The following is a 25,682-nucleotide window of genomic DNA, read 5'->3' as shown; positions in this document are numbered from 1 at the left end:
TATGAATATTACACTGTGCTTACACTGCGCTACCTCTTACAGTGTCACAATAAATGTATGAATAGTACACTGCCCTACAACTTAGTGTCACAATATTTTTATGTATATTATACTGCGCTACCACTTACAGTGTCACAATACATTTAAGAATGTTACACTGCAAAACCACTTAGTGTCACAATATGTGTATGAATATTACATTGCGCTACCACTTACAGTGTCACAATATGTGTATGAATATTACATTGTGATACCACTTACAGTGTCACAATAAATCTAAGAATATTACACTGCGCTACCACTTACAGTGTCATAAAACATGTCTGAATATTGCACTGCACTACCACTTACAGGTTCACAATATGTATATGAATATTACATGGTGCTACTGCTTACAGTGTCACAATATGTGCATGAATATTACACTGCACTACCACTTAGTGTCACAATATTTTTATGAATATTACACTGCATTAGCACTTGCAGTATCACAATACATGGATGAATATTACACTGCACTACCACTTACAGTTCTTAATACATGTATGAATATTACACTGCACTACCACTTACAGTTCTTAATACATGTATGAATATCACACTGCACTACCACTTACAGTGTCACAATAAATGTATGAATATTACACTGTGGTACCACGTACAGTGTCACAATACATGTATGAATATTACACTGTGCTACAACTTAGTGTCACAATACGTGTATGAATATTACACTGGGATACAACCACTTACAGTGTCACAATATGTGTATGAATATTACACTGCGCTACTACTTAGTGTCACAATATTTTTTCTGAATATTACACTGCACTGCCACTTATAGTGTCACAATAAGTGTATGAATATCACACTGTGCTATCACTTACAGTGTCATAATACGTTTATGAATATTGCACTGCGCTACCACTTATACTGTCACAATATGTGCATGAATATTACACTGCGCTACCACTTGTCGTACAGTGTCACAGTACATGTACGAATTTTACACTGTGCTACTACTTACAGTGTCATAATACATGTATTAATATTACACTGCACTACCACTTAGTGTCACAATAAATGTATGAATATTACACTGTGGTTTCACGTACAGTGTCTCAATACGTGTATGAATATTACACTGTGCTACAACTTACAGTGTCACAATATGTATATGACTATTACACAGTGCTACTGCTTACAGTGTCACAATACGTGTATTAATTTTACACTGTGCTACCACTTACAGTGTCACAATACATGTAGAAATATTACACTGCGCTACCACTTACAGTGTTACAATATATGTATGAATATTACAATGCACTACCACTTACAGTGTCACAATGTATAAATATTACACTGCACTATCACTTACAGTGTCACAATACATGTATGAATATTACACTGCTACCACTTACAGTGTCACAATAAATTGTATGAATAGTACACTGCCCTACCACTTACAGTGTCACAATATGTGTATGAATATTACACTGCACTACCACTTAGTGTCACAGTATTATTTATGAATATTACACTGCGTGACCACTTAGTGTCACAATATGTGTATGAATTTTACACTGTGCTACAACTGACAGTGTCATGAATATGTGTATGAATAATACACTGCACTACCTCTTACAGTGTCACAATATGTGTATGAATATTACACTGCACTACCACTTACAGTGTCATAATAAGTATGAATATTACACTGCGCTACCACTTACAGTGTCACAATATGTATATGCATATTACACTGTGCTACTGCTTACAGTGTCACAATATGTGTATGAATATTACTATGTGCAAAAACTTAGTGTCACAATATTTTTTATGAATATTACACTGTGCTACCACTTACAGTGTCACAATATGTGTAAGAATGTTACACTGCACTACCTCTTACAGTGTCACAATGCATGTATGAATATTACACTGCACTACCACTTAGTGTCACAATAAATGTATGAATATTACACTGGTTCCACGTACAGTGTCACAATAAGTGTATGAAAATTAGTGTGCTACCACTTACAGTGTCTAAATACATGTATGAATATTACACTGCACTACAACCACTTAGTGTCACAATATGTGTATGAATATTACATTGCGCTACTACTTACAGTCTCACAATACATGTATGAATATTACACTGCGCTACCACTTACAGTGCCACAATATTTTTTATGAATATTACACTGCGGTTCCACTTACTGTGTCACAATATCTTTCTAAAAATTACACTGTGATACCACTTACAGTGTCACAATACATGTATGAATATTAGTTATAAATAGAGCACCAATCCCGCACCAGCCATCTATTATATAATTTATAGTTTACATTTTTGTTTGTCCTCTCTCCAATTTGCTTTTACTCAGTTCATCTGTATCTACAGATTAAATATAAAGCTTTCTGAGGTGCTACCCACTACTTAAACATTATAGAAATCGCATATACAAAGAAGAAAAGTAAGTAGTTTTAATGGGTGCACTGGGACCCAGGTTGGTAATCTAAAATTTTATATTTTTAATAGGTATACATTAAAATATCTCACTGTATTAAATTTGTTAAGATGGTGAAATATAAAAAGATAGAATTGTGCAAAAGAGATGAATATTACCGTGTACAATAAAATATGCAAAACGAAACCGATGTCAATTTGTAATTCTTTCAGTATGATCAGGGTTTAGAAACACAGTGGTTCATTTCTTATTTTACTTTATTCTGCTATAATTGTACTATTAACATTAAACAGAACCATATTGAAATTGGTTTAGTGAGCACTGCCACACCCTTTGTCTACAAACTATGAACTCTCCAGATTAAGTGGGGAGAGTTTGTACCTAAACAAACTTTTCTATGGACTGATTTATTGTGGAAGGATATGATGATGGATCACACAAATTCACAAGCCCACAGTGAAATGGTCTACAATGAAACAAGAGTTAGTTAGAATGGGAAAGAAACACATAAACTAGGGAACCCCCTCTATCTCCTCTCACAGCGTGACACTCTTGATATGGGAGACAGCCCCCATGTCAAGAAAGTATTCTTGCTGATGAAATTGTAATTTTAAATAGCTTTAAACTAGGGATGTGCAGGCTCGGATAGGTTCGAGTTTGCACGTGGAGTTCGGATTTTTCCCTCCAAAAAAACGGAACTCAGAACGAGGCAAAACGTCATCTTACATGGACGAACATCATCATTCCTGGTCTTTTGTCCAGGAATGATGATGTTCGTCCATGCAAGATGACGTTTTGCCTCGTTCTGAGTTCCGTTTTTTTGGAGGGAAAAATCCGAACTCCACGTGCAAACTCGAACCTATCCGAGCCTGCACATCCCTACTTTAAACTTGATCTCATTCAGCCATTTCTAAGATTTCAGCAAACAAAAAAGAGGAAAATGAGGTATGTACATTATTATCTAGCTGTAATACCTGGCAGTGCCTGGTTTTTATTTATGAATACATTTTCTGTATTTACTCTGCCTACATCCCCTTCCTATACACAAATGCACATGCACACACATTAACACACACAATAAATGTGCAAATTGGCTATTGGTTCAAGGGGAGTCACTACCATTTGTCAGAGATGTTAAGTTAATTTACTGCTGGGGGTAAATTTACTAAAGTGAAAGTTTTTAGAAGTGAGTTTTAAAAGTGATGTTGTCCATAGCAACCAATCAGATTCTACTTAACATTTAACTAGCACCTTCTAGAAGATAATAGCTAGAATCTGATTGGTTGCTATGGGCAACATCAATTTTAAAACTCACTTCTAAAAACTCTCACTTTAGTAAATGTACCCCCTGGTGTGAAGAGATTACCTCTTTTGAATGGTGTAATAGACAAGTGGACAGGGAAGATAAGACAGTTATGGATTGGAATATCGATCTGAAAGAAGTAGGTGTGGTAAAAATCACACACAAAAAAACGCTAGAGAAAATATGATCATTAAAAAAAACAAAAGCCTATTTTCAAAAAAAAAAAAAAAATCAATGCTGGGAGGGTTCCAGCAATAGGTCTTTGGTGGTATTTGTTGGGAAAGTGGGAACATTTTCCTTACAGAAGAACCTCTGATAAAGAATAACACTGCCGTAGGATCTATTATATACTCTGATTCATGGCAATCATACAATACAGATTGATAGAAGCCAGAGTCACTCACTTCAAGAATTTCAGCTGCTGAATTCCTTTGCAATATATTGCTTTGCTAATCCTGCCTGTTCTCCTACCCCAACTCAGAATGAATTAGCCATCCATGCCTCAGCTCTATTTATAGGAGTGCTTAATATTCCACCACATGGTAAAGCAAACGTACAACAACTGTAGAAGACTGTATTGGCAGAGTTTAATGCAAAATGGCCTGTTCCGCCACGAAATTGGATGTGTGTTCAATTTAGTTGCAAATTTGCTTATCTATAATGCCAGAAAAGTCATCAGGTCCCGTCTTTTTCCACTTCTTTTAGTAACATTACAACAAGCAAGCTTTGTAAAATAAAAAACAAAAACAACTTTTGTTGTCAGAGCCTATTTACATTTTAAGGGAACACTTATGTTTTATCTCCTTTATTTTTTTTCACATTTGGTTTCTGGTTTATACTGCGAGGACATGAAAACATTTTTATTCCTGTTTACGCAAAGGTCAGCATGTGCTGCGTTACAGGAAATGTGGTGAATGAATGGCTGTTCGACCATAAACGACAGGTGGTATTTGAATCACTCCTGTTTTGTAATTTTGAAGCTGCTTTAAATGTATTAGCTCTCCCAGAAACAACAAATCACAAACAAACTTGCTGTCTTCATGAACATAGCTACATTAATTGTTGTCTAGAAATGGCAGCATGACATTATTTCAGTAAGACACCAAAATACATTAAAAGAAATGTTATCTGGCAGGAGTGCATTTTTCTGAAGTTCCCATGGTGAATCATTACACTCACTTTGTACAAGCTAAATACATTACTTGTAGGGTGTTTCTATTACAAACTTTCTTTTAAAGCCTGCTATGATACAAAGGCACCAAACAATATCTTTATACACACCCAAAATACCTAAACTAAATTAAAACTAGTTAGTTCATAGCAAGGTAATATAGTTAGTGCATTTACTTCAGTTACTTTTTAAGTAACATTAATGTTTGTTGCAGAATAATTTGTCTCAAGTATACAACTACAAATATAGACCCAGTATATGCCAGGTTACATAAGCCATGCTCCGAGTTGTGCTACAACAGATCGACAATGTAAAGGTCAACAGTCAATAGGTTGACACCAGATGGTGGACACAGAATAGGTTGACCGGGCAAAAGGTGGACAGGTACAAAAGGTTGACTGACAAAAGTTTGACAGTGCAGAAGGTAAATAGGGACAAAATGCTGACAGGTTCAAATGGTCGACACACAAATGGTAGGCACTAAAGTGTTTTAAGTTTTCAATTTAACCTTAATCCTAACATTAACCCTAAAACCTAACCCTAAAACCCTCCCCAAAGAGCCTAAATCTAACCCTAGCTTAGCCCTAACCCTCCCACTAGTGCCTAACTCTAACCATCCCCTCTGGCAGCCTAACCCTCCCCCAAGTGCTCTACCCTAACCCTAAATCTATTCCTAAAAATGTTGAAAAACCATCCAAAAACAAGCGTCGGCCAGTGCTGTGTCGACCATTGTTGTGTTGACCATGTGTCGACCATTTTAAAACCTGTTGACCTTCTGCACTGTCGACCTTTTGTCAGTCGACCTTTTGTACCTGTCAACTTTGTTTTACATGTCAACATATTGCATGTCGACAATCCAGTGGCGACCCATTGACTGTCGACCTTTACATGACTGATCTTCTATCTGGATACCCATGCTCCCACCCTGCTATAGCATTGCCGGGTTCTCCTCTCTCCTGGTCTGTCCTGTCACTGTCATATCAGTGTGGTGGATTATTATATAGATGTATTGTGGTTGTTTCAATAGCCTTTCTGCATATATAAAAATGAACTATACTAGAAGTTTTTCTATGATTATGTCTTCCTGATTATATTTCCCGATAAACAAAAGTGAATTGGAATGGGTATCTAAGTAATTTTTTGATTGCATAACACTATAGCACTGCTTATATGCCTGATAATCAATGTGAATGTAGCCCAATATTTCTAATGTTGGCACATTGCAGTCAATGAAAAATAATGCTAAAGAAGTTCAGCATAAAATAAGATTGAATACCTTGTATTCAAAGCATGCTTTATGTTGATCATGTTTTCATTGAGTATCACAGTACCTTCTTTTAACTTACAGTAGCAGAGGTTGTGTTAGTTTTCATCTTTAATTCAAATATATTTTCTGGTTTTAATATCACAAATATGGAAATGCCAATTTAAAATCATTGAACAGAATAAAATACTGTACATGATGGGGAATTTGTATTATTGGAGTATAAGAAAACTAACTGTAAAGGGATTTTTCAGTGTTTTTATTCAAATTTGTAAAAAGTTGGGGAAAAAAATACTTTTAGCTCCCATCAGCAAGTTCTGAAACCTCTGTTCACATCAATACAACACCTCACCTACCTGTCCCACATAATTTAAGCTTTTTAGAGAATTCACCTTAAAACTGACATGTATTTATTGGCCAAAAGATACCATTTAAACATCTTTCTTTAGTGGAATGTTCTTTAGTTTTCATCTTTAATTCAAATATATTTTCTGGTTTTAATATCACAAATATGGAAATGCCAATTTAAAATCATTGAACAGAATAAAATACTGTACATGATGGGGAATTTGTATTATGTTATAAACTGGACCAATAAATTATATTTCTTTTAAGTTATAAAATAATATTGTACAGCATTTCAAGTTTTGTTATCATAGTTTTATGTTCAATTAAAAATATATTTTCTACTTACTCCATATGCAGTATACATTTATTACTGATCCATATTCTTCAGTTATGTCTGCCAATATGTTTTTTTTAAATTATCAAAAACAGTGTTTTGATTCATATTATTAGCAGCTAGAATCTTTTAATTATTATTCTATTGTTCAGTCTTTCTCAACTTTTTTGCTGCTGGAAGGTTGTGCCATCATTTTTTGCTTTGACTCAGTGTACTAGTATTGCCAGGAATAACTTTTAATTTTTTAAATGTAAACATGCAATTTTTTATTTAATTATTTTTGGAGACAGGTTTAGTTTTCTTCTAGTGCATAGTGAGAAATTATGTTATTCTAGCTACTTTCACAAAGTGTAATCTAGTGTACCTAAAAATGTACCCAAAATTTTATTCCAAAATATACCATGGTGGTTCAATAAGTAAGAAGGTACAGTAACAAGACCTCTAACATGTCTAATATTCTCTATTTCATTGTTATTTCCCACCAGGTCAGAGCAGGTAGACCACTGCTTCCCCTCACGGCTATTAGACTGCGCCTCATATCAGTCATACTGTCCCAACATTAGTTGTAAGATGGCAGGGCAGGCGGAAACATGGTCACACATTGAGGTGCGTAGTGTGATCAGATTTCTGCATCTAATGGGCACATCAACAGCTGAAATTAATTGCCAACTTGTTGAGGTATACGGCGATAATGGCATGTCACGGAGACAGGCTTGGTACACTGCCTTTGACAGCAGGACAAACATTCAGGATGAACAGTGATCCAGATGTCCAAGCACATCCACAACAGATGACAATTTGTGCTGGATTGAAGGTCTGATTCAGGAGGACAGATGCATTAGAGTTAGTGATATTGCTGATGATTTGAACATCTCAGTTGGTACTGTACACAGCATTTCCATCTCTTTGGACCATTGATGAAGCACTTGGGTGGAAGGCGATTCGCAACCAACTATGAAGTTCAGCAAGCCCTCATGTCCTTGCTTCAGGTGCTTGACATTGATTTCTTCTATGCCGGGATAGATAGATGCCTTGGTGTACCGTTGGAACAAATGCTCAGATAAGTATGGGACTATGTGGAAAAATAATCTGCACCAAGGCCATACTATTGATTATACGTATATGTACAAGTTGAATACATTTATGCAAAGTGGAGGTCTTGTTACCTTATTTACTGTGCTACCATCATAAGTTCTTGCATCATCTATATAGAAAACACAGTATATAATATTTCTGTATCTACGCGTTTATTTAATTTTTTACTTCATTTTTATTAGAGTTACAAGTCAAGTACGCTTGATGCACAATATGTAATACTGGTGAAAATAGTTTTATTTGATGGTTCACCTGGTAGTGAAGGGGTTGTACATCAATATATGTGCATATACACAATGATAGATAATTCAACATATATTAAATTGAAACATAAAAAGTAAGTGTTAGACAATTTTAAAATAACTGTATTAAAAAATATTAATACTTAAAATTATTTTAATCACCATATATATGAACTTAAAGATCCTATACAAGAGAGATATTTTCAGTTTATAATAGCAATAATCCAATATCTTTCTGAATTATTTCTTTAAAGGTGCCCAAATCAAATGAAAGAATGACTTTATTTCCATTGAAAAATGTGGTATTCAATCAAAGTAACACTTCAAACTATTCACAATTGACTTGCAAACTCATTGAAATTTGACCGCTCTGATATATTCCTGAAAGATCTTTCAATCTTTTGTGAATGAGCTGTAAAAAATATATTTTTCCCATCAGTGTCTACCACCAAAAAAAACTTACTTTTGTCAATGCAGTCCATAATTCATTTCATTCTGATCATTTAAACTGTATAGTTCATATATTTATTAAAAACTGCATCTTGATGATAGTTTTCAAGCTAACTGAAAATGAACTTTGACAATTGTCCTGGTGGTGTAATCAGTTTAGGAGTTTTGTATTGAGCCTATTTATTTTCACCCATAATGTTTGTTAGACCATTAATCATTGCCTGTCTTTGCATGTCAGTCCAAAGGATAAAAGTCACAACATGTTGCAAAGTGCAGTTTATGGCTAACAACATACAGTAGCAGATATATTAAGTCCTGCCAAATAGTGGATGACATATTTTTACATAAATAGAGGTGTGAGTACAGTAGGGGTGATCAGCACACTCCCATCGTGCTTGGACTGTCATCTCAAAACAGACATGCTGTAGCTGACATTACAACATTTCATTATTTTCCTAAAATACTGTTTTATTTTGTCTAATTTGTGTAGTTATGATCTAAGGAAAAATCAGAACTGTTTTATTATACACTGCAGGGCCAATGCTAGGGTGTTTGGCACCCCCCACCCTGCAAACTATAAATTTGCACCCGCCTAATGCAACAGGCAATGGGTGTCATTGGGGAGAGGCAGTGGGTGATGCTGGGGAGAGGCAGTGGGTTACACTAGGGAGAGGTAGAGGGTGATAGAGAGGAAGACTGGGAGAGGGTGACACTGGGAAGAGGCAGTGTGTGACAGTCAATAGGTGACAGGCAGTGGGTGATGCTGGGGAGTGGAGATGGGTGACACTGGGGAGAGGCAGTAGGTGACACTGGGGAGAGGTTAGAGGGTGATAGAGAGGGAGACAGGGAGAGGGAGTGGGTGATGAGGAGAAGCAAAGGGTGAATGGGAGAGGCAGAGGGTGATGGAGAGAGGGTGATGGGGAGAGGCAGGAGGTGACAGGGAGTGGCAGTGGGTGACAGGAGAGAGAGGGTGATGGGGAGAAGCAGTGGGAAGAGAAGCTGGTACAAACAACAGATGGGCAGAAAGGCTGATGCAGATAGAGGATGGACAGAAAGCTGGTGCAGATAGAGGATGGGCAGAGAGGCTGGCACAGAGGAAGAGAAGAGAGGCTGGCACAGAAAGGAAAAAGGCAGAATGCTAGCATAGGCAAGAAAATGTCTGAGAGGCAAGGATAGAGAATAATGATACCACTTGGACCACCTTACGTATCTCCACAGGCCACTTGGACCACCTCATGTCCTGCCACTGCACATGCTTTCACAAACCACTCAGACCACCACATGCAACTTTGACCTCCCCATGCCACAACAAATACCACACTGACCCTGCCCACATCCCACAACAAATACGACACTGACCGTCCCCACATTTCACAAAAAATACCCTTATTATTGTTTCCAATCACTGTATTTGTACAATAAGCTCTCACCTCTCAAGAGGTCTCAGTGGATCTAGTAGGTGCTTGAGCAGGGCAGCAGCTGCTGTTTTCACTGACAGTTGGGCCTCCTCAGCTCCTAATGCTGCTGCACTCAGATGCCTGCTCCACCCCCTGCTTCCTGACGGGTCTGCAAAGCCCAGTGCTGCACACTAACCTGCACACAGAAGCCCATTATGTTCAGGGTGGAGGGACTGATGTAGGCAAGACTGGTCTGAGCCACAGCCCCCCTTAGCACAGCCCCTCACAGCACAGCCACCTCATGACAACACCTCCCAGCACAGCATCCTCATCATAGCCCCTCACATAGCAGCCTCTCATCACAGCCCCACTCATAACAGCCCCTTACAGCACACCCCCTCATCACAGCCCTTTACATCACAGCCTCCTCATCACAGCCTCCTCATTACAGCCCCCCTCATCACAGCCCCTACAGAACAGCCCACAGAGGTGAGGATAAGGGAGGGACCTGGCCAGGAGGCACAGCAGCAGCAACATTGGACTCAGCAGCGGCAGGCAGGGAAAGCACTTCTCTAGCCTGGTGCCTCCCTGCAATGCAGGCTTTGATGAGTGCATTGAGCCAGCCCTGACAGTATGTGCCACTTGTGTGTGTTTGAAGGCTTTTATTACATTGGTTCACATGTACCTAAGAATGGACTTTTCTGCCAAAGTGCAAAAGGAAGGTGTAAGATGACATTTTGGTTACATGTCCATGAGGTTTTCCCTCTAATGCTGTCCTCCATATTTGAATAAAAAAAAACAACATTACACACTTAAATAATTGGATAATTGCACGCATCTTTATTTAGAGGAAATGTTACTTCTGAATGTGACCATGGCATTCTAGAGATCATGGTATTTTTTAAAACTGCTTTTATAACTATGGAATAAGAAGTTGTATGTGGACCCCCCGTGCTTTGGTTATAATTCATCATTGTGTTTTGGTTTTGGCAAAACCATCCTAAAGTGTTTCGGTTCGGATTCGGTGTTGGTTCGGTATTGAATTCCTTTATAATTAATAAAACAGCTAAAATCATATAATTTGGACCTGTTTTGCGATCCAAAACCCAAAGTTTTTAGACGGTTCGAACCCGTATGTTCGGGTCTGTTTATATTTCAGGAAAACCGAATCGCACATCTCTAGTAAGGTTGCCATCAATAGGCTTTAGAACAATATATTATATTATAAAAATTCAGTGGCATAAGAAAGAAAACAATTGGAGATGCAAAGTAATGTATTAGAGCCAAGGTTTTACCTGAAACATCGATCTGTAAGTGGCGTCAGGACAAGTCTACCAGAGTTGCCCAAATATTCATATCCATATGGTACACTTGTTGTAACCATTCTCACCACAACGTTGTTTTCTTCCCAATAATATCTCATTTGTGCAATCCAGCTGAAATCTGAGGTGTTAGAGATTCCACAATTGTTCAGATTGGAAATAATATCACGAGCTGTAACAGAAAAAAAACTGTGTTATATTATATAATAAAACACTTTGTATGACATTATTATGTAACATTATGTAGAATTATTATCTTTTATTTAAGCAAGGAAATTCCAATTCAAAGCAACGTGTTGCCTGTGTTATTTTGTGGGTTCATGAAAACTGTAGATGGCCTAGAAAGTATGGTGTCCACAATTGCTGGGCTGAACTGTTTTGGGTTATTAGAACAAAACAGGATAGTAACTTTCTAATGAAAGAATTAGACAAAATGACTAACTGGGTAGATGAAATTTAATGCGCATTTGTGTAGGGCTAAGCACCTGGGCTCTGCTAACATCTGTGCTACTTGCATACTTAGATGTTAGCCCATCTGAATATGTGATGTCATCATGCCACAATAATGGGGGCAGGGCCAGGGAGAAGTTGGGTGCCCAGAGGACAGTTTTTACGGAAATCTATATATAATAATTGTGTCTCCAACATGCGCATGTGCGTGTAGTGAAAGCCAGGATGTACGCCCTACTGAAAACCAGAAAACTATTACTACTTTGGGAGTATTTAATACACTCCAACCATGCTTATACAGGTCCAAAATACAAATTAAATTTACCGTTCTGCCTTTTTTAAAATATGCTGTAGACAACTTTTGGAAATGCCAGAAATGATTAGAGTTAAGCCCTGAATCACCAAGCATTCAGTCTATAATACTATCTATAACCTCGGTACTATACAGCAGCATCTTGTGCAATAAGTCAGCAAACAAGCATTCACATAGTACAATCACTGCTACTGAAGAATAAACATTACGGCTATAGACAGAGAATGAAGCAAAGGTTTGATTGCTGTTTTTGAACATTGGATGGCAGGAAAGGCAAATTCTTCCTTGAGCAAGCTTTTAATGTGTAATGATATTATTTGCTCTGTTAATTTTTGTGTACTTGGATTACAAAAATATGAAATCAAAGAACTTTATTCATATCTGATTTTGCTCAGATATCTGTTTATTGTGCTAGTATTCTGTGATATTTAATAGGAATCTAGTTGATTAATGAGGTGTTTAATTTTTATAGTCACTATTAAAATGGAAAGCAGTCTGCTTTATCTCAGAGAATTATATTTCAAAGGAGCTTGATGCTCATTATGAATAATCACTTGCAACTTATGAAAGAGATGTAAACTCAATATAGCTCCAAAAGTTAAAATAAGTACAATATTCAGAAAACTTAACATTGCTAATTTATTATCTTCGATCCACTAGAATTTGAATGCAGTCCATGCCTGTGTACACAAATTATCACCCAGTCATACAATATGTATAAATACAATATCACCTACATGAACTGGATGGCTCTATATAGTAATATATCCACTTAGCTTGATGTGATTATTACCTTAGTCTCCTTTCTTTTTCCTCCCGTTTTCCACTGTTAGCCTTTTTGTAGATATCGTGTATATTTCCCTATCACCTTAGTTGGATTAATGTATAGACATCTATGCCTTTCAAATATCTGGGAGGCCTGAGATGGATTTACATATGTGCAGAAATATAGGTAGAATAGAATGAGAAATATATTGAGAGAATAATATAAGAAAAAGAAAATTATATATACAATATATGTGTGTCTTCACGTTTTTTCTTCCTGTGGAGCGACAGTGGAACATTGATCTTCTTTGGGAATCTAGTGCTCCTCCAATTCCAAGTCAACTCCCCCATGAGATCTTATGATGTGTTTGTTTTATCTATTCTGTATACTAATATAGCACTGGGTATGCTAATATGTGTGCTTGGCACACCCAGTGATTAGAGATTAATTTATATAGTATTTGACTTTTTATTTTTTAACAATTATGTATTTATTTGTATTAATATTACTTTCTATATATTATCATTGTTTTTATTAACTGATGATTGGTATAATGATTGAGGGTTTGTTGTATTTATTTTATACAAATAGATTATACAGGTTGAGTCTCCCCTATCCAAATATTCTGAAATACGGAATATTCCAAAGTACGGAATAATTTCGGCATGACTGAGATAATGAAACTTTTGATTTTTGATGGTTAAATGTACACAAACTTTGTCTAAGGCATAAATTATTAAAAATATTGTATAAAATGACCTTCAGGCTTTGTGTATAAGGTGTATATGAAACATAAATTAATTTCATTTCTGTACACAAACTTTTCTTGAGCCAGAAAATTATAGAAAATATTGTATAAAATTACCTGCTGGCTGTGTGTATAAGGTGTATATAACACATAAATGCATTCTGTGTGTATATTGGGGTCCCATTCCCAAGATATTTCATTATGATATGCAAATATTCCAAAATATGGAATATTTTGTTATCCAAAATACCCCTGGTCCCAAGCATTTTGGATATGGGAGACTCAACCTGTATATGTATAGAGTGTTTCCTAAGGTTTAATGACGATACAGGGATTGGAAGTAATTAACAATTATCAACAACCTGGAGGTTATTCAATGAAAAGACCTCTTATGATATTTAAGATGGGCATAGGAAACAGAGGGACATATAGCTTGAAAAAGTCTATGGAGTAGACAAAACGCGTTGCTGTCTCTGTCCACCATGGATCTATTGGACTTGCCCAGCTACTAACCTAATAGTTTCACCTAGATGAGAAACATCTTGCCTTGCACCGACACATCGGCAACCGTAACCGCAACTGTGCTGTACCGAGCAGGAAAGACAAGTGCTACTGGTGGTGTGAATGGATCAGCCCCAGTGTTGATTGGCACCTGACGGAGATTGTGGTATGGAGAGCCACACTTACACCACACTCAAATATTACTTAGCTCAACAGAGGATATAGCCACTGTGGAGAAGGACCTAACTACTAGATTCAGCTGCTGTAGCAACGTGTGTAAATTCCGTGAAGCTGCTGGGGGCCGCCCACAGCTAGGTGCAGTTTGAACTAATTACAGATGGTCTGGCTCTAACAACGTTTTACAGCTTAGCATGGGAATACTGTGCAAAATAAATATTATACATCCAGCAGAGATACTGTTATTGAGGTTGTTATCTCTATATGACCATACACTGTATTATAGGTGCTGTGGCATTTGGATAATATCCAGGATCCTATATCTATATTACAATTAAATCAGATGTAAGGACGTACAACGTTTTACAGCTTAATACTTCTATAGATTTACGGGAGCGTCCAATATTGTAATATATGATTTGGCTTATATATTTACAGCAACTGAAATAAATCCAATTGATTTTAGACATATATATGTATATGTACGTTTATTATTTTGTTTTGTATTTGTGATACATTATTTATGTGTTTTTATTAAATTGAATATTATTTAGTGTAACCTGCGCTGCAATGTGTTATTAATGTCTCCATTTAGTTGGATACATTTTTGACATCTGGTATTGGTTGATTTTTTGAGGTAGCAAATTCCTTGGCTTTGCATGCTGCAGGTGCACTTTATTAGTTATTGATTAGGGTAATTTGTCCAACGCAGATCCTTCCTTTTTGCCTTCTTGTTTGATAAATATAAGTATATACAGTATATAGTACATGATATCTTACTGGACTATACATATGTAAACATTAACTCAGAAATTATATTGCCTAATATTAATATATAATTATGCTGGAGCTGCTTGGTTTGTCTTTGCAGGTTTTTAATATTTTCTCATACAGATGACCAAGAAAGAAGAAGACAATTACTTATATTTCAGCGGGAGCACTAAGTATTTTAGAGATGTGTACCGCCACCCGTGTTTTGGTTTTGGTTTTGGTTTTGGATCCAGTTTCAACTTCTTGTTACCCTCACGTGCTTTGGTTTTGGTTTGGATCTGTATTTATTTGAAAAACAAAAATTAAAAAACAGCTAAAATGATGTCATTTAGACCTGTTATCATGCAATCCAAAAGCCAAGTTCGGTTTTTAAATCCGAGCTCCAAACAACTGGAAGATCCGAACCGGATTCAGTACAACTCGGTACCCCAAAGTGATTCCGAACTCGGACTCAGTTCGGCTCGGAACCCCTAAATTCAGTTGTTGTCGGTTATCTGTAAGAACTGGACCCGCAATTCTCTAATGTATTATTTATTTATCGGGAGCACTGTGTATTATTTATTTAGTGGGAGCACTATAAAAGTATATCTCCCTGGTATTCAAGGGTACTCAGGGGTACCATGATAGGTCCAATGCTACTTAGCATTCAGCTGGGCATCTTTAAGTGCTGGTACTATAGTTGTTCCTCCCCCCACTAGGGGATAGGGCCTGATGCTGAGCAACACTAGGCTGTTAGAAGAGTTATTATTATTATTATTATTATTATTATTATTATTATTATTAATGTTATTTTTCATTTTCTGACTTGCAAGGTAGCCCAAACAGAAGGGGTTAAAGTTATGCCTCTCATAACACCTCTTTTTTCTTGCGTGAGTCTGGTGGTGGGGGGCACTTTCCTGCATGCTGTTAAAATATGACTTGTTATATTTAGTTTTTAGCATTCTTTTTTATTAATATAAATGTCTAATGTAGCAATTTGAAAACCAATAGATTTGTCTTTAGTAAATCTTGCTATTTGAAAATCGCCAAAAAACAAAAACAGTGGTTGCATGGAACCACACTTTAGTAAATGTCCTCCTAGCACTCCATTTTCAAGGTGTAAGACAATATACAGCAAATGCATAATTCATAGCATATAGACAATGTATCTAAGAAACAAAATCCATAACCATGGCAGTGAAATTGCATGTGGTATCCATTTTCTTTACATTCTCTAGTTACGTAACTAACTTACAGTAGCTAAATGAGCAGCTATTAAGCAATATATGTGAATAACAATGGACGTAATTGTTGACACCAAAGTCCAACTGATCATGTAAACATATCTGAAAAGACAGGTCTGCCATAAAGGACACCTTCTTGTAATATCTGTCTACAGTATTCTTTCATAAAACAAATATCATCGTCTAAAACAATAACAGAGCTATAACGAGAATAAAAAATGAAATCTCACACTAAAGATATTGCACTCAGTCAGAGTGACAACAAAAACAACATTATATTACATCATGGCAGCAGCTGTAATACTATTCGCTACATGTAAGAGAAGCCAAACTACCAAGTCGTAGATGATAAAATCTGAAGATAACATTACAGCCAACTCAATGTGCCATTAAACACGTACATCTCACATTTGTATTGTGAAAAATAAACAGTCGCTCATGCAATGAAGTGTGTGAACCTTACTGGTCGAGAGTGTAATAATAATGCCACAAGTCAAGGATAAAGTGCAAAATTGCCCTAGTACTGCAGATATATTTTTGTCCAGAGAAAAATAAAATAAACGGTCAACTTGACTGAATTGCTGCTATCAAAAGAAAGTTAAAAAGGTGTGCGAAAAAAAAGTTATCACTGTCTAGAGGCGAGCTTAACTTTTGTGCTAACAAATTAAATGGATTTTCAATCCACAATCTTCTTTCTTATTCATTGAAAAGGAGAGCAATTTCGCTGGCTCTGCTGTTGCCATTCGATATAAACACCATTGCAGTAGCTCATATATTCTTCTCTTAACCTTCTGTGAACCTTCATTGTTCAAATGCCTCTTTCTATGCCTTTCTATGAATGCTGAAAGGGCACCGATCTCGAGACAGTTACAAAAGAGTTCAACTGCGAAAATCTGAGGTGAGTATGTTTAAATACTGATCATGATATTTAACTAAATACCATTTGTTGGAATTACTTTTCATGAACAGTTTACATACAGGATGCTCATAAAGCAGTACAACTGGAATGGACCACCGGTAAATAAATATATACATATATATATATATATATATATATATATACAGTCAGGTCCATAAATATTGGGACATTGACAGAATTTTCATATTTTGTCCTCTATTCACCACCAGAATGACTTTGAAATGAAACAAACAAGATGTGATTTAACTGCAGACTTTCAGATTTAATTTGAGGGTAATTACATCCAAATCAAGTGAACGGTGAAGGAATTACAATGGTTTCTATATGTGCCTCCCACTTTTTAAGGGGCCAAAAGTAATGGGACAAACTAAACAATCCTAAATCTAACTTTCACTTTTTAATACTTTGTTGCAAATCCTTTGCAGGCAATTACAGCCTGAAGTCTGGAACGCATAGACATCACCAGACGCTGGGTTTCATCCCTGGTGATGCTCTGCCAGGCCTCTAGTGCAAATGTCTTCAGTTCCTGCTTGTTCTTGGGGCATTTTCCCTTCAGTTTTGTCTTCATCAAGTGAAATGCATGCTCAATCGGATTCAGGTCAGGGGATTGACTTGGCCATTGCATAACATTCCACTTTTTAGCCTTAAAAAACTCTTTGGTTGCTTTTGCAGTATGCTTCGGGTCATTGTCCATCTGCACTGTGAAGCACTGTCCAATGAGTTCTGAAGCATTTGACTGAATATGAGCATAAAATATTGCCCGAAACACTTCAGAATTCATTCTGCTGCTTTTGTCAGCAGTCACATCATCAATAAATACAAGGGAACCAGTTCCATTGGCAGCCATATATGCCCACACCATGACACTACCACCACCATGCTTCACTGAAGAGGTGGTATGTTTTGGATCATGAGCAGTTCCTTTCCTTCTCTTCTCTTCCCATCACTCTGGTACAAGTTGATCTTTGTCTCATCTGTCCATAGGATGTTGTAATGGCTTTTTTAGACGTTGTTTGGCAAACTCTAATCTGGTCTTCCTGTTTTTGTGGCTCACCAATAGTTTGCATCTTGTGGTGAAACCTCTATATTCAATCTTGTGAAGTCTTCTCTTGATTGTTGACTTTGACACATATATATCTACCTCCTGGAGAGTGATCTTGATTTGGCCAACTGTGAAGGTGTTTTTCTTCACCAAGGAAATAATTCTTCTGTCATCCACCACAGTTGTTTTCTGTGGTCTTCCGGGTCTTTTGGTGTTGCTGAGCTCTTTTTAAGAATGTTCCAAACAGTTGATTTGGCCACACCTAATGTTTTTGCTATCTCTCTGATGGGTTTGTTTTGATTTTTCAGCCTAATGATGGCTTGCTTCACTGATAGTGACAGCTCTTTGGATCTCATATTGAGAGTCCACAGCAACTGATTCCAAATGCAAATGTCACACCTAGAATCAACTCCAGACCTTTTACCTGCTTAAATGATAATGAAATAATGAGGGAATAGCCCACACCTGTCCATGAAATAGCTTTTGAGTTGATAGTCCCATTACTTTTGGCCCCTTAAAAAGTGGGAGGCAGATATAGAAACCGTTGTAATTCCTGCACCATTCACCTGATTTGGATGTAATTACCATCAAATTAAATCTGAAAGTCTGCAGTTAAAGCACATCTTGTTTGTTTCATTTCAAAGCCATTGTGGTGGCCAAAATATGAAAATTCTGTCAATGTCCCAATATTTATGGACCTGACTGTATATATATATATATATATATGTATATATATATATATATATATATATATATATATATATATTATATATAATGTTGAGGTGGCTGAAACTAAAATTTTTATGTTTAAATTTCAGACAACCCCTTTCGTGTTGGTTAATTAATGCAGTTATATTTTATTTTTATTGTTTCTGTTATAACACTAAAACAGTTGGACTTTGACCTTATGTTAGTGTGTATTTAAGTTGAATAGACATGTCTGAAAAAGACTACGAACACATTGCTAATCAGTGTAAATTGGTTAATTCAAGCATCCTGGGCTGTTTTGTGATTTCACAATAGTTTACCGGAGGGAATTAAACCATCACTGAGCTTACTCTTAGTAATTTACAGAACAGTGACACATTGTTATTACTTTACTATGTGCTCTAGTTAGTAAAGCCAATCTGCAAGCCAATACAGCAAGAGGAATACTGGAGGTAAGCTTTGGCTCTAGGTAGAGATGAATGGTTGGTATTCCAAGAAATCTAACAGAATTGGAATTTAGGGTACCGAGTCAAACTGAAGCAAAGGCTTTGTTCCTCCCACCAAATTTAGATCTCAAAACAAGACAAAACTTAATTTTCCCAGAAATGTCAGATCTTGTGTATTTTGAATTGCATTTAAGTACCTCTCTTGCAATTTCAGATGCCATTTTAGATAGGAGAGTGCATGGAGAGGGTTGTTGGCTGTAGCTGTGCTGCATTAGTGGCCATTGGAGAGAGCTGTAGGTGGTTGGAATGTATGGGAAGGGTGGAAAAGAAGCCATCTTTTTTCTGTGTGTCTGTAAGGGTCAGACACTACAGCAAGCAATCTGCAATACAGGTTCATACTTTATATGTTTGAAAGTGAGCTGCACTTACAATTGTTTTCACAAGGGTATCTAAAGTATTTACAGTATATATTGTGCATGAGGGTAGTGACAGTTCAAGCTTAGTTGACCAAATATCTAGTTTGCCCAGTGTTTTATCTTGGAGGACATAAAATATGTTTAAACTGTACATGCCAGGGGAGGTAAAAGGACAGACACTATAGCAAGCAATTTACACAGTCTCCTTGTGTTTAAGTCTGAGTTACACTTATTGTGTAAACATTTGAAGGGCATACATCTTGTGCATTAGGGGCAAAGACAGTACTGTAACAGAAAGCTTAGCTGACCAAAAAATACTGTGCTGTGTCTATGTGAGCTGCGCTACCCCAATTAAGACATCTTTTTCTGGTTTAAAAAATCTCACTTCTTTTAATTCAATTTAGATATTTCAAGGGAATATTGCGCACATTTTGAGAGGCAGTGTATATCTGCCAGGAAGGGGTCAAATAGTACATAGACCCAGATTTATCAAAAAGTTATATTCTTATCACTTGTTACTAATCTTAATTATGTTACTAGTTTCTCTCCTTGCATCTTATAGTCAGATAATTTTGAGCAATTGCTCCTTAAATGTGTGCATTGACCCTTGGGTATGGTGGTCAGCCAATTGGTGTAGTGGCCGCTAGATGCAAAAATTAAGCTGTTTACATCAACTGGCTTATTGAACATGTTAGTGTGAATGACCTGATCCTCAACAAAAATCTTGAGGTCCAGAATTCCTTTTCTAGAATTTGCATGAGAGTAGCTCTAAATTCTGTTTTAATCAATGTAAGATGAAGCAATTCAATCAATCATAATTCAAAATAAATAGGCAAATCATACCATCTTGGAAATAGATTTACTTTACTGCAAGATGTTACTGTATGTAACACATGATGAATTCATAAGTTGTTATATATACATATATATATATAACCATACGGCTCTGCAGCTGTTTACTTTATAACTTAGATGTAATATTTCAGTTTTGAATGTGATATAGACTATGGACATATGGATAGGAAAATAACTGGCAAAATATCATACTTGTGTTTTAGGATCTTCAGTTTCCATTTGCAGAACATGAAGAATTTTTATTATATAAGGTTATAAATATGTCAAATTCCAAAACACTTTTTTGCCCAGAAAGAAATACAATTTGTTGTTGGCTGGCAAGGACAGAATGCATTTTCTAACATGCCAGTTTCTCAGCAATTATATGGGCTCCGTTTGTTTGAACAAATGTTCAAAGGAATTTTGAAAATGATTTTAACATATTTCATCCTTTCAAAAGCTTTGGCTAAGTAACTACATTAATTATATTATACGAGTTATGATCTTTGGCCTGATTGCAATATATTTATACCTTTTGCCTTTTCTTGTCATTATGGGGCAACAAACTCAAAATATAATGTGTACTGTACTGTGATATATATTTAGCCTTTCCTAATGAACTGACTTAAAGACTACTAGAGCTACTGTATTCTGCTCCAGAATAGACGGGACATAGAAATATCTTCTTCCATTTTCAGCCTCTATTGGATCTTATTCTTTCTTGTTGTTCTGACTGGCTATTTAGTGTTAGCATCTGGTATAGTCCTGCTGCTGTCATTAGACTGACTAAGGTGGCAACTTAATCCTGAACAAGAGGTCTTATATTATGAGTATTATATTTAATAAATCAAGACTTTGAGTGACAAACTAAAGTAATCAGAACATCATTATGAAAAAATTTAAAACTCGGCACTGGATAAGGCAATGCGACAAAGTGTACAGAATATAAAAACAATAAGCACAACTAAATAATACTACAATTGTGTGATTTGTCCTCTTTAGAAGGTTATCTACAATACATCTCCTCCATAGTTTTTGGGTCACAAATTCACTGTATATATATATATATATATATATATATTGTGACACAGTTAGGTTAGGGGGTTATCTCCTGGGTAGAGGGCTCCTTCCTTACACACACACACAGCAGCAGGGAAGCAGCACACCAATCTGGATGCAAGTACAAGCTGGTCGGCGCCAGTCTTTATTGTACAATGTCAGAAATAACACAAAGAAAACATAAACGTAATCCTAGCCCTGTCGGGGCACTAACTTCATAGGTAGTTCCCTCACTACCAGAACCTGGCAGGGCCTAAGGCCCTCGCCAGCAACAAAGCACAGCACAGTACTCACAGATAGGTTTTCCAAATGTCTCTGAGCAAACTCCCTGTCTGCTCTCCCAGGTGAGACAATCAGCCCTCAACACACTAGGCTTATATTGGCCACTCTCAGGTGGGAACCCAATCAAGCCTGTTACCAGGCTGCGAGAACCAAAACCTGGAGTGGCCGTGGGTGGAGCCCTCCCTCTCCTCTCACACACAACCCCCAGGTCGCAAACCGGCTTTTCAAAAAGCCGAAACTCAAGCCTGCTACACTGCAGACTTTCTCCTGGGGATTTTAAACACATAGGACAGGAATCTGGGATAAATGTCCCTGCCACAGACCACTTTACCAGTGATCCTATCACATATCCCCCCCCTTTGTTTTGACCTATGGGGCGGAACAACTGAAGCCCCCAAACAATGAACGCGTGACAACACGTCTGCTTTAAACAACAGGCCCCCTGGCCTGTGTTCCACCGAAAATTTAAAAGTTTGTAACACCCACTTTATGGCCAACGCCTCCTTCTCCACTGTGGCACAGGGTAGGCATCGAATTTTGAAACACTGTTCAACTTTCGGAAGTCATTGCAGAAACGCACACTCCCGTCGGGCTTTGGAATCAACACAATGGGACTTGACCATTCACTATGTGAAACTTCAATAACCCCTAGCATATTTTTAATTTCTTTCGACACCGATGCTTTTGGTGCTTCTGGTAACCTATAGGGCTTTAGATTAACTTTAACCCCTGGGTCAGTGATGTTGTCATGTTTAACGACCGAGGTTTTCCCAGGTACGTCCGAGAACAGCACCCTATTTCTAACCAGAAACTCCTTGACCTCTCGTTGTTGAATTGCCGACAGGGTTTTTGCCACTGTCACTTCGGGAACTAAGGGCCCTGGACTTACTGGAGGGGCTCGGACGGCCGACAGTACCATTCTATCTTTCCAGGGCTTTAACAGATTTATATGGTATATCTGTTCCGGCTTTCTTTTCCCCGGCTGGTAAACTTTGTAATTGACCTGTCCCACGCTTTCTAAGATTTCAAAGGGCCCTTGCCATTTAGCCAAAAGTTTATTTTCCACAGTGGGAACCAACACTAACACTCTGTCCCCAGGAGCAAAGCTGCATAACCGAGCATTGCGGTTGTATACCCTCTGCTGTGCCTGTTGAGCCTGTTTCAGGTGCTCTCTCACTATTGGCACCTCTACAATAGGCAATGGAACTAGTGGACCCTTAAAACATGGTCTGGGAGCATGATACTGACACTCAGGGCAGGATAAATCCTGACACATTGCCATGTGGGGATAGGACAAAGGACTATCAGGGTCTACGGGTTTACCATCAACTACTTTTACATTCTCCCTGGCTTTTACCAAAGTAGGGTCATTCAACTGCTCCCCGGCAAAGACCTCTCTTCTGACCTCTAAATCAGGCAGATGATCCACTGGCCCAACAACACTTCCCACCTCAATGGGAGGCACATCAGTTGGCGGGCCACCGTCACGCTCCGCATTCTCTAGTTCGCCAACCATAGTAGTAAAAGGGAATAACTCTGACTCAGAAGAAACTCCCTCCTCCACTATATCGACAACCTTCTCAAGTGGACCGGGGTTGTTCACTTCTGGAACAAAACGGCTTTCCCACAATTTCCAGAAGTGAGCAAAGTCTCTCCCCAATATTGCATCGTACATCAGACCAGGCACCAAACCCACAGAAACTATAGCAGAGCCACATGGTGTCTCGATGTTCACCTCGGCAGTAACATAATATCAATTATCCCCATGTATGCAGGTCACATCAACAGTTTTCCCCTTATGCCTCAAGGGGTTCACCAGCTCAGCTTTTATAAGTGTCACCAAGCTACCAGAGTCTAACAGTGCCTCTACTCGGTTGCCATCTACAGTGAGTACACACATGTGCTTATCAGTCTCAGCCTGCCGGTCAGCCGTACAGGCTGTCTGTGCAAAGAAAGACCCCCTGCGGTAGACATGAGCAGTATCACATTGCATAGGTTCAGTTGTAAGTGAACAATTAGCGGAAATATGGCCGAAGTCACCACACCGGAAACACTGAATCATATTAATGTCTAGTCGTTTATGGGGCAAGAACCTTCCTGGCCTGGCAGGCCTATCTCCAGGTTCTACACCCTCAGTCTTAGGTACATCCCACCGCCCAGCACAATTCTCCCCTGGAACAGTCTTACCAGTGTCTGTGGGAGTTCGCCGGGGCACCATCAGGGCTTGGTGGGGCATACTCCTCAGCTTCTCAGCCGCCTCGTACCTCTCCACTAGCTCGACCAACTGGTCCGCGGTCTTAGGGTCTGCATGACTCACCCACTTGCGCAGAGTCACGGGTAATGATCGCAGGTACCGGTCCATCATGACCCTTTCCACGATCTGTGGTCCCGTCAGCGTCTCGGGCTGTAGCCATTTTGAGGACAGATGGACGAGGTCATGCATCTGTGAACGTGGAGGCTTGTCCATATGGAACTCCCAGCGGTGGACCCATTGGGCACGAACAAAGGTGGTGACTCCCAAGCTAGTTAGGATCTCCTGTTTTAGTTTTTTATAGTCCTTGGCATCAGCCAGGCATAAGTCGAAATATGCTTTTTGTGGCTCCCCAGACAAAAAAGGTGCCACCAGACTTGCCCACTGCTCCTGGGGCCAACTCTCCCTTTCGGCCGTTCTTTCAAATGCGGCGAGATAGGCCTCCACATCATCGCCTGAAGTAATCTTTTGGAGGAAGTGACTGGCTCGTACGGAGTGAGTGGTGGTGGGAGGACCAGTATTAACATCCCTGGGCCGGGCGACCAGGTGCTGTACCACCTCTCTTAAGGCCTGGCGGGTTTCCTCAATGGAGACCTGTTGAAGTCTGTTAGTCTCCTGCTGAGCTGCTGTAGCTTCCTGCTGAGCCCTGGTAGATTCCTGCTGAGCTGCTGTAGCTTGGAGCAAGGCCTTAATAATGTCCTCCATTTTGTCCTGGGGTGTAGGTTGGAAGCTGAACCTTGCCTCTCTGAGCATTGGCTGACGCCTCCTCTATGGGACTCCAAGGACACAGTGTTATTTCCACACTCACAAATTGGGTGTCTGTCCCTTTAATTTTTAAATGTAAAGTTTTCCTCTTGCTGCAACTTTAGTGTGTGTGGATGCCCGCATTCTCCACCATATTGTGACACAGTTAGGTTAGGGGGTCCCTCTCCTGGGTAGAGGGCTCCTTCCTACACACACACACAGCAGCAGGGAAGCAGCACACCAGTCTGGATGCAAGTACAAGCTTGTCGGCACCAGTCTTTATTGTACAATGTCAGAAATAACACAAAGAAAACATAAACGTAAATCCTAGCCCTCACTACCAGAACCTGGCAGGGCCTAAGGCCCTCGCCAGGTTCTGGTAGTGAGGGCTAGTTCCCTCACTACCAGAACCTGGCAGGGCCTAAGGCCCTCACCAGCAACAAAGCACAGCACAGTACTCACAGATAGGTTTTCCAAATGTCTCTGAGCAAACTCCCTGTCTGCTCTCCCAGGTGAGACAATCAGCCCTCAACACACTAGGCTTATATTGGCCACTCTCAGGTGGGAACCCAATCAAGCCTGTTACCAGGCTGCGAGAACCAAAACCTGGAGTGGCCGTGGGTGGAGCC

The 25,682-nt window shown here is 38.5% G+C and overlaps 1 protein-coding gene across 1 annotated transcript in view; it reads right to left on the bottom strand.

Annotated features, from left to right (window-relative positions):
* LOC148538322 (dynein axonemal heavy chain 3-like) overlaps positions 1–25,682 on the bottom strand; it is a 1,025,530-nt gene that overhangs the window by 774,326 nt on the left and 225,522 nt on the right. The window contains exon 12 of the mRNA XM_088455384.1: positions 11,377–11,575. Within this exon, the coding sequence (XP_088311510.1) occupies positions 11,377–11,575 (199 nt within the window). The remainder of the gene's footprint in view (positions 1–11,376; positions 11,576–25,682) is intronic.

This window comes from Taudactylus pleione, unplaced genomic scaffold (genome assembly GCF_031769625.1).
Source record: "Taudactylus pleione unplaced genomic scaffold, aTauple2 ptg000040l, whole genome shotgun sequence".
Lineage (NCBI taxonomy): Eukaryota > Metazoa > Chordata > Amphibia > Anura > Myobatrachidae > Taudactylus > Taudactylus pleione.
The sequence above is the reverse complement of the archived record's forward strand: the minus strand, read 5'-3'. Positions and strand labels throughout refer to the sequence as shown.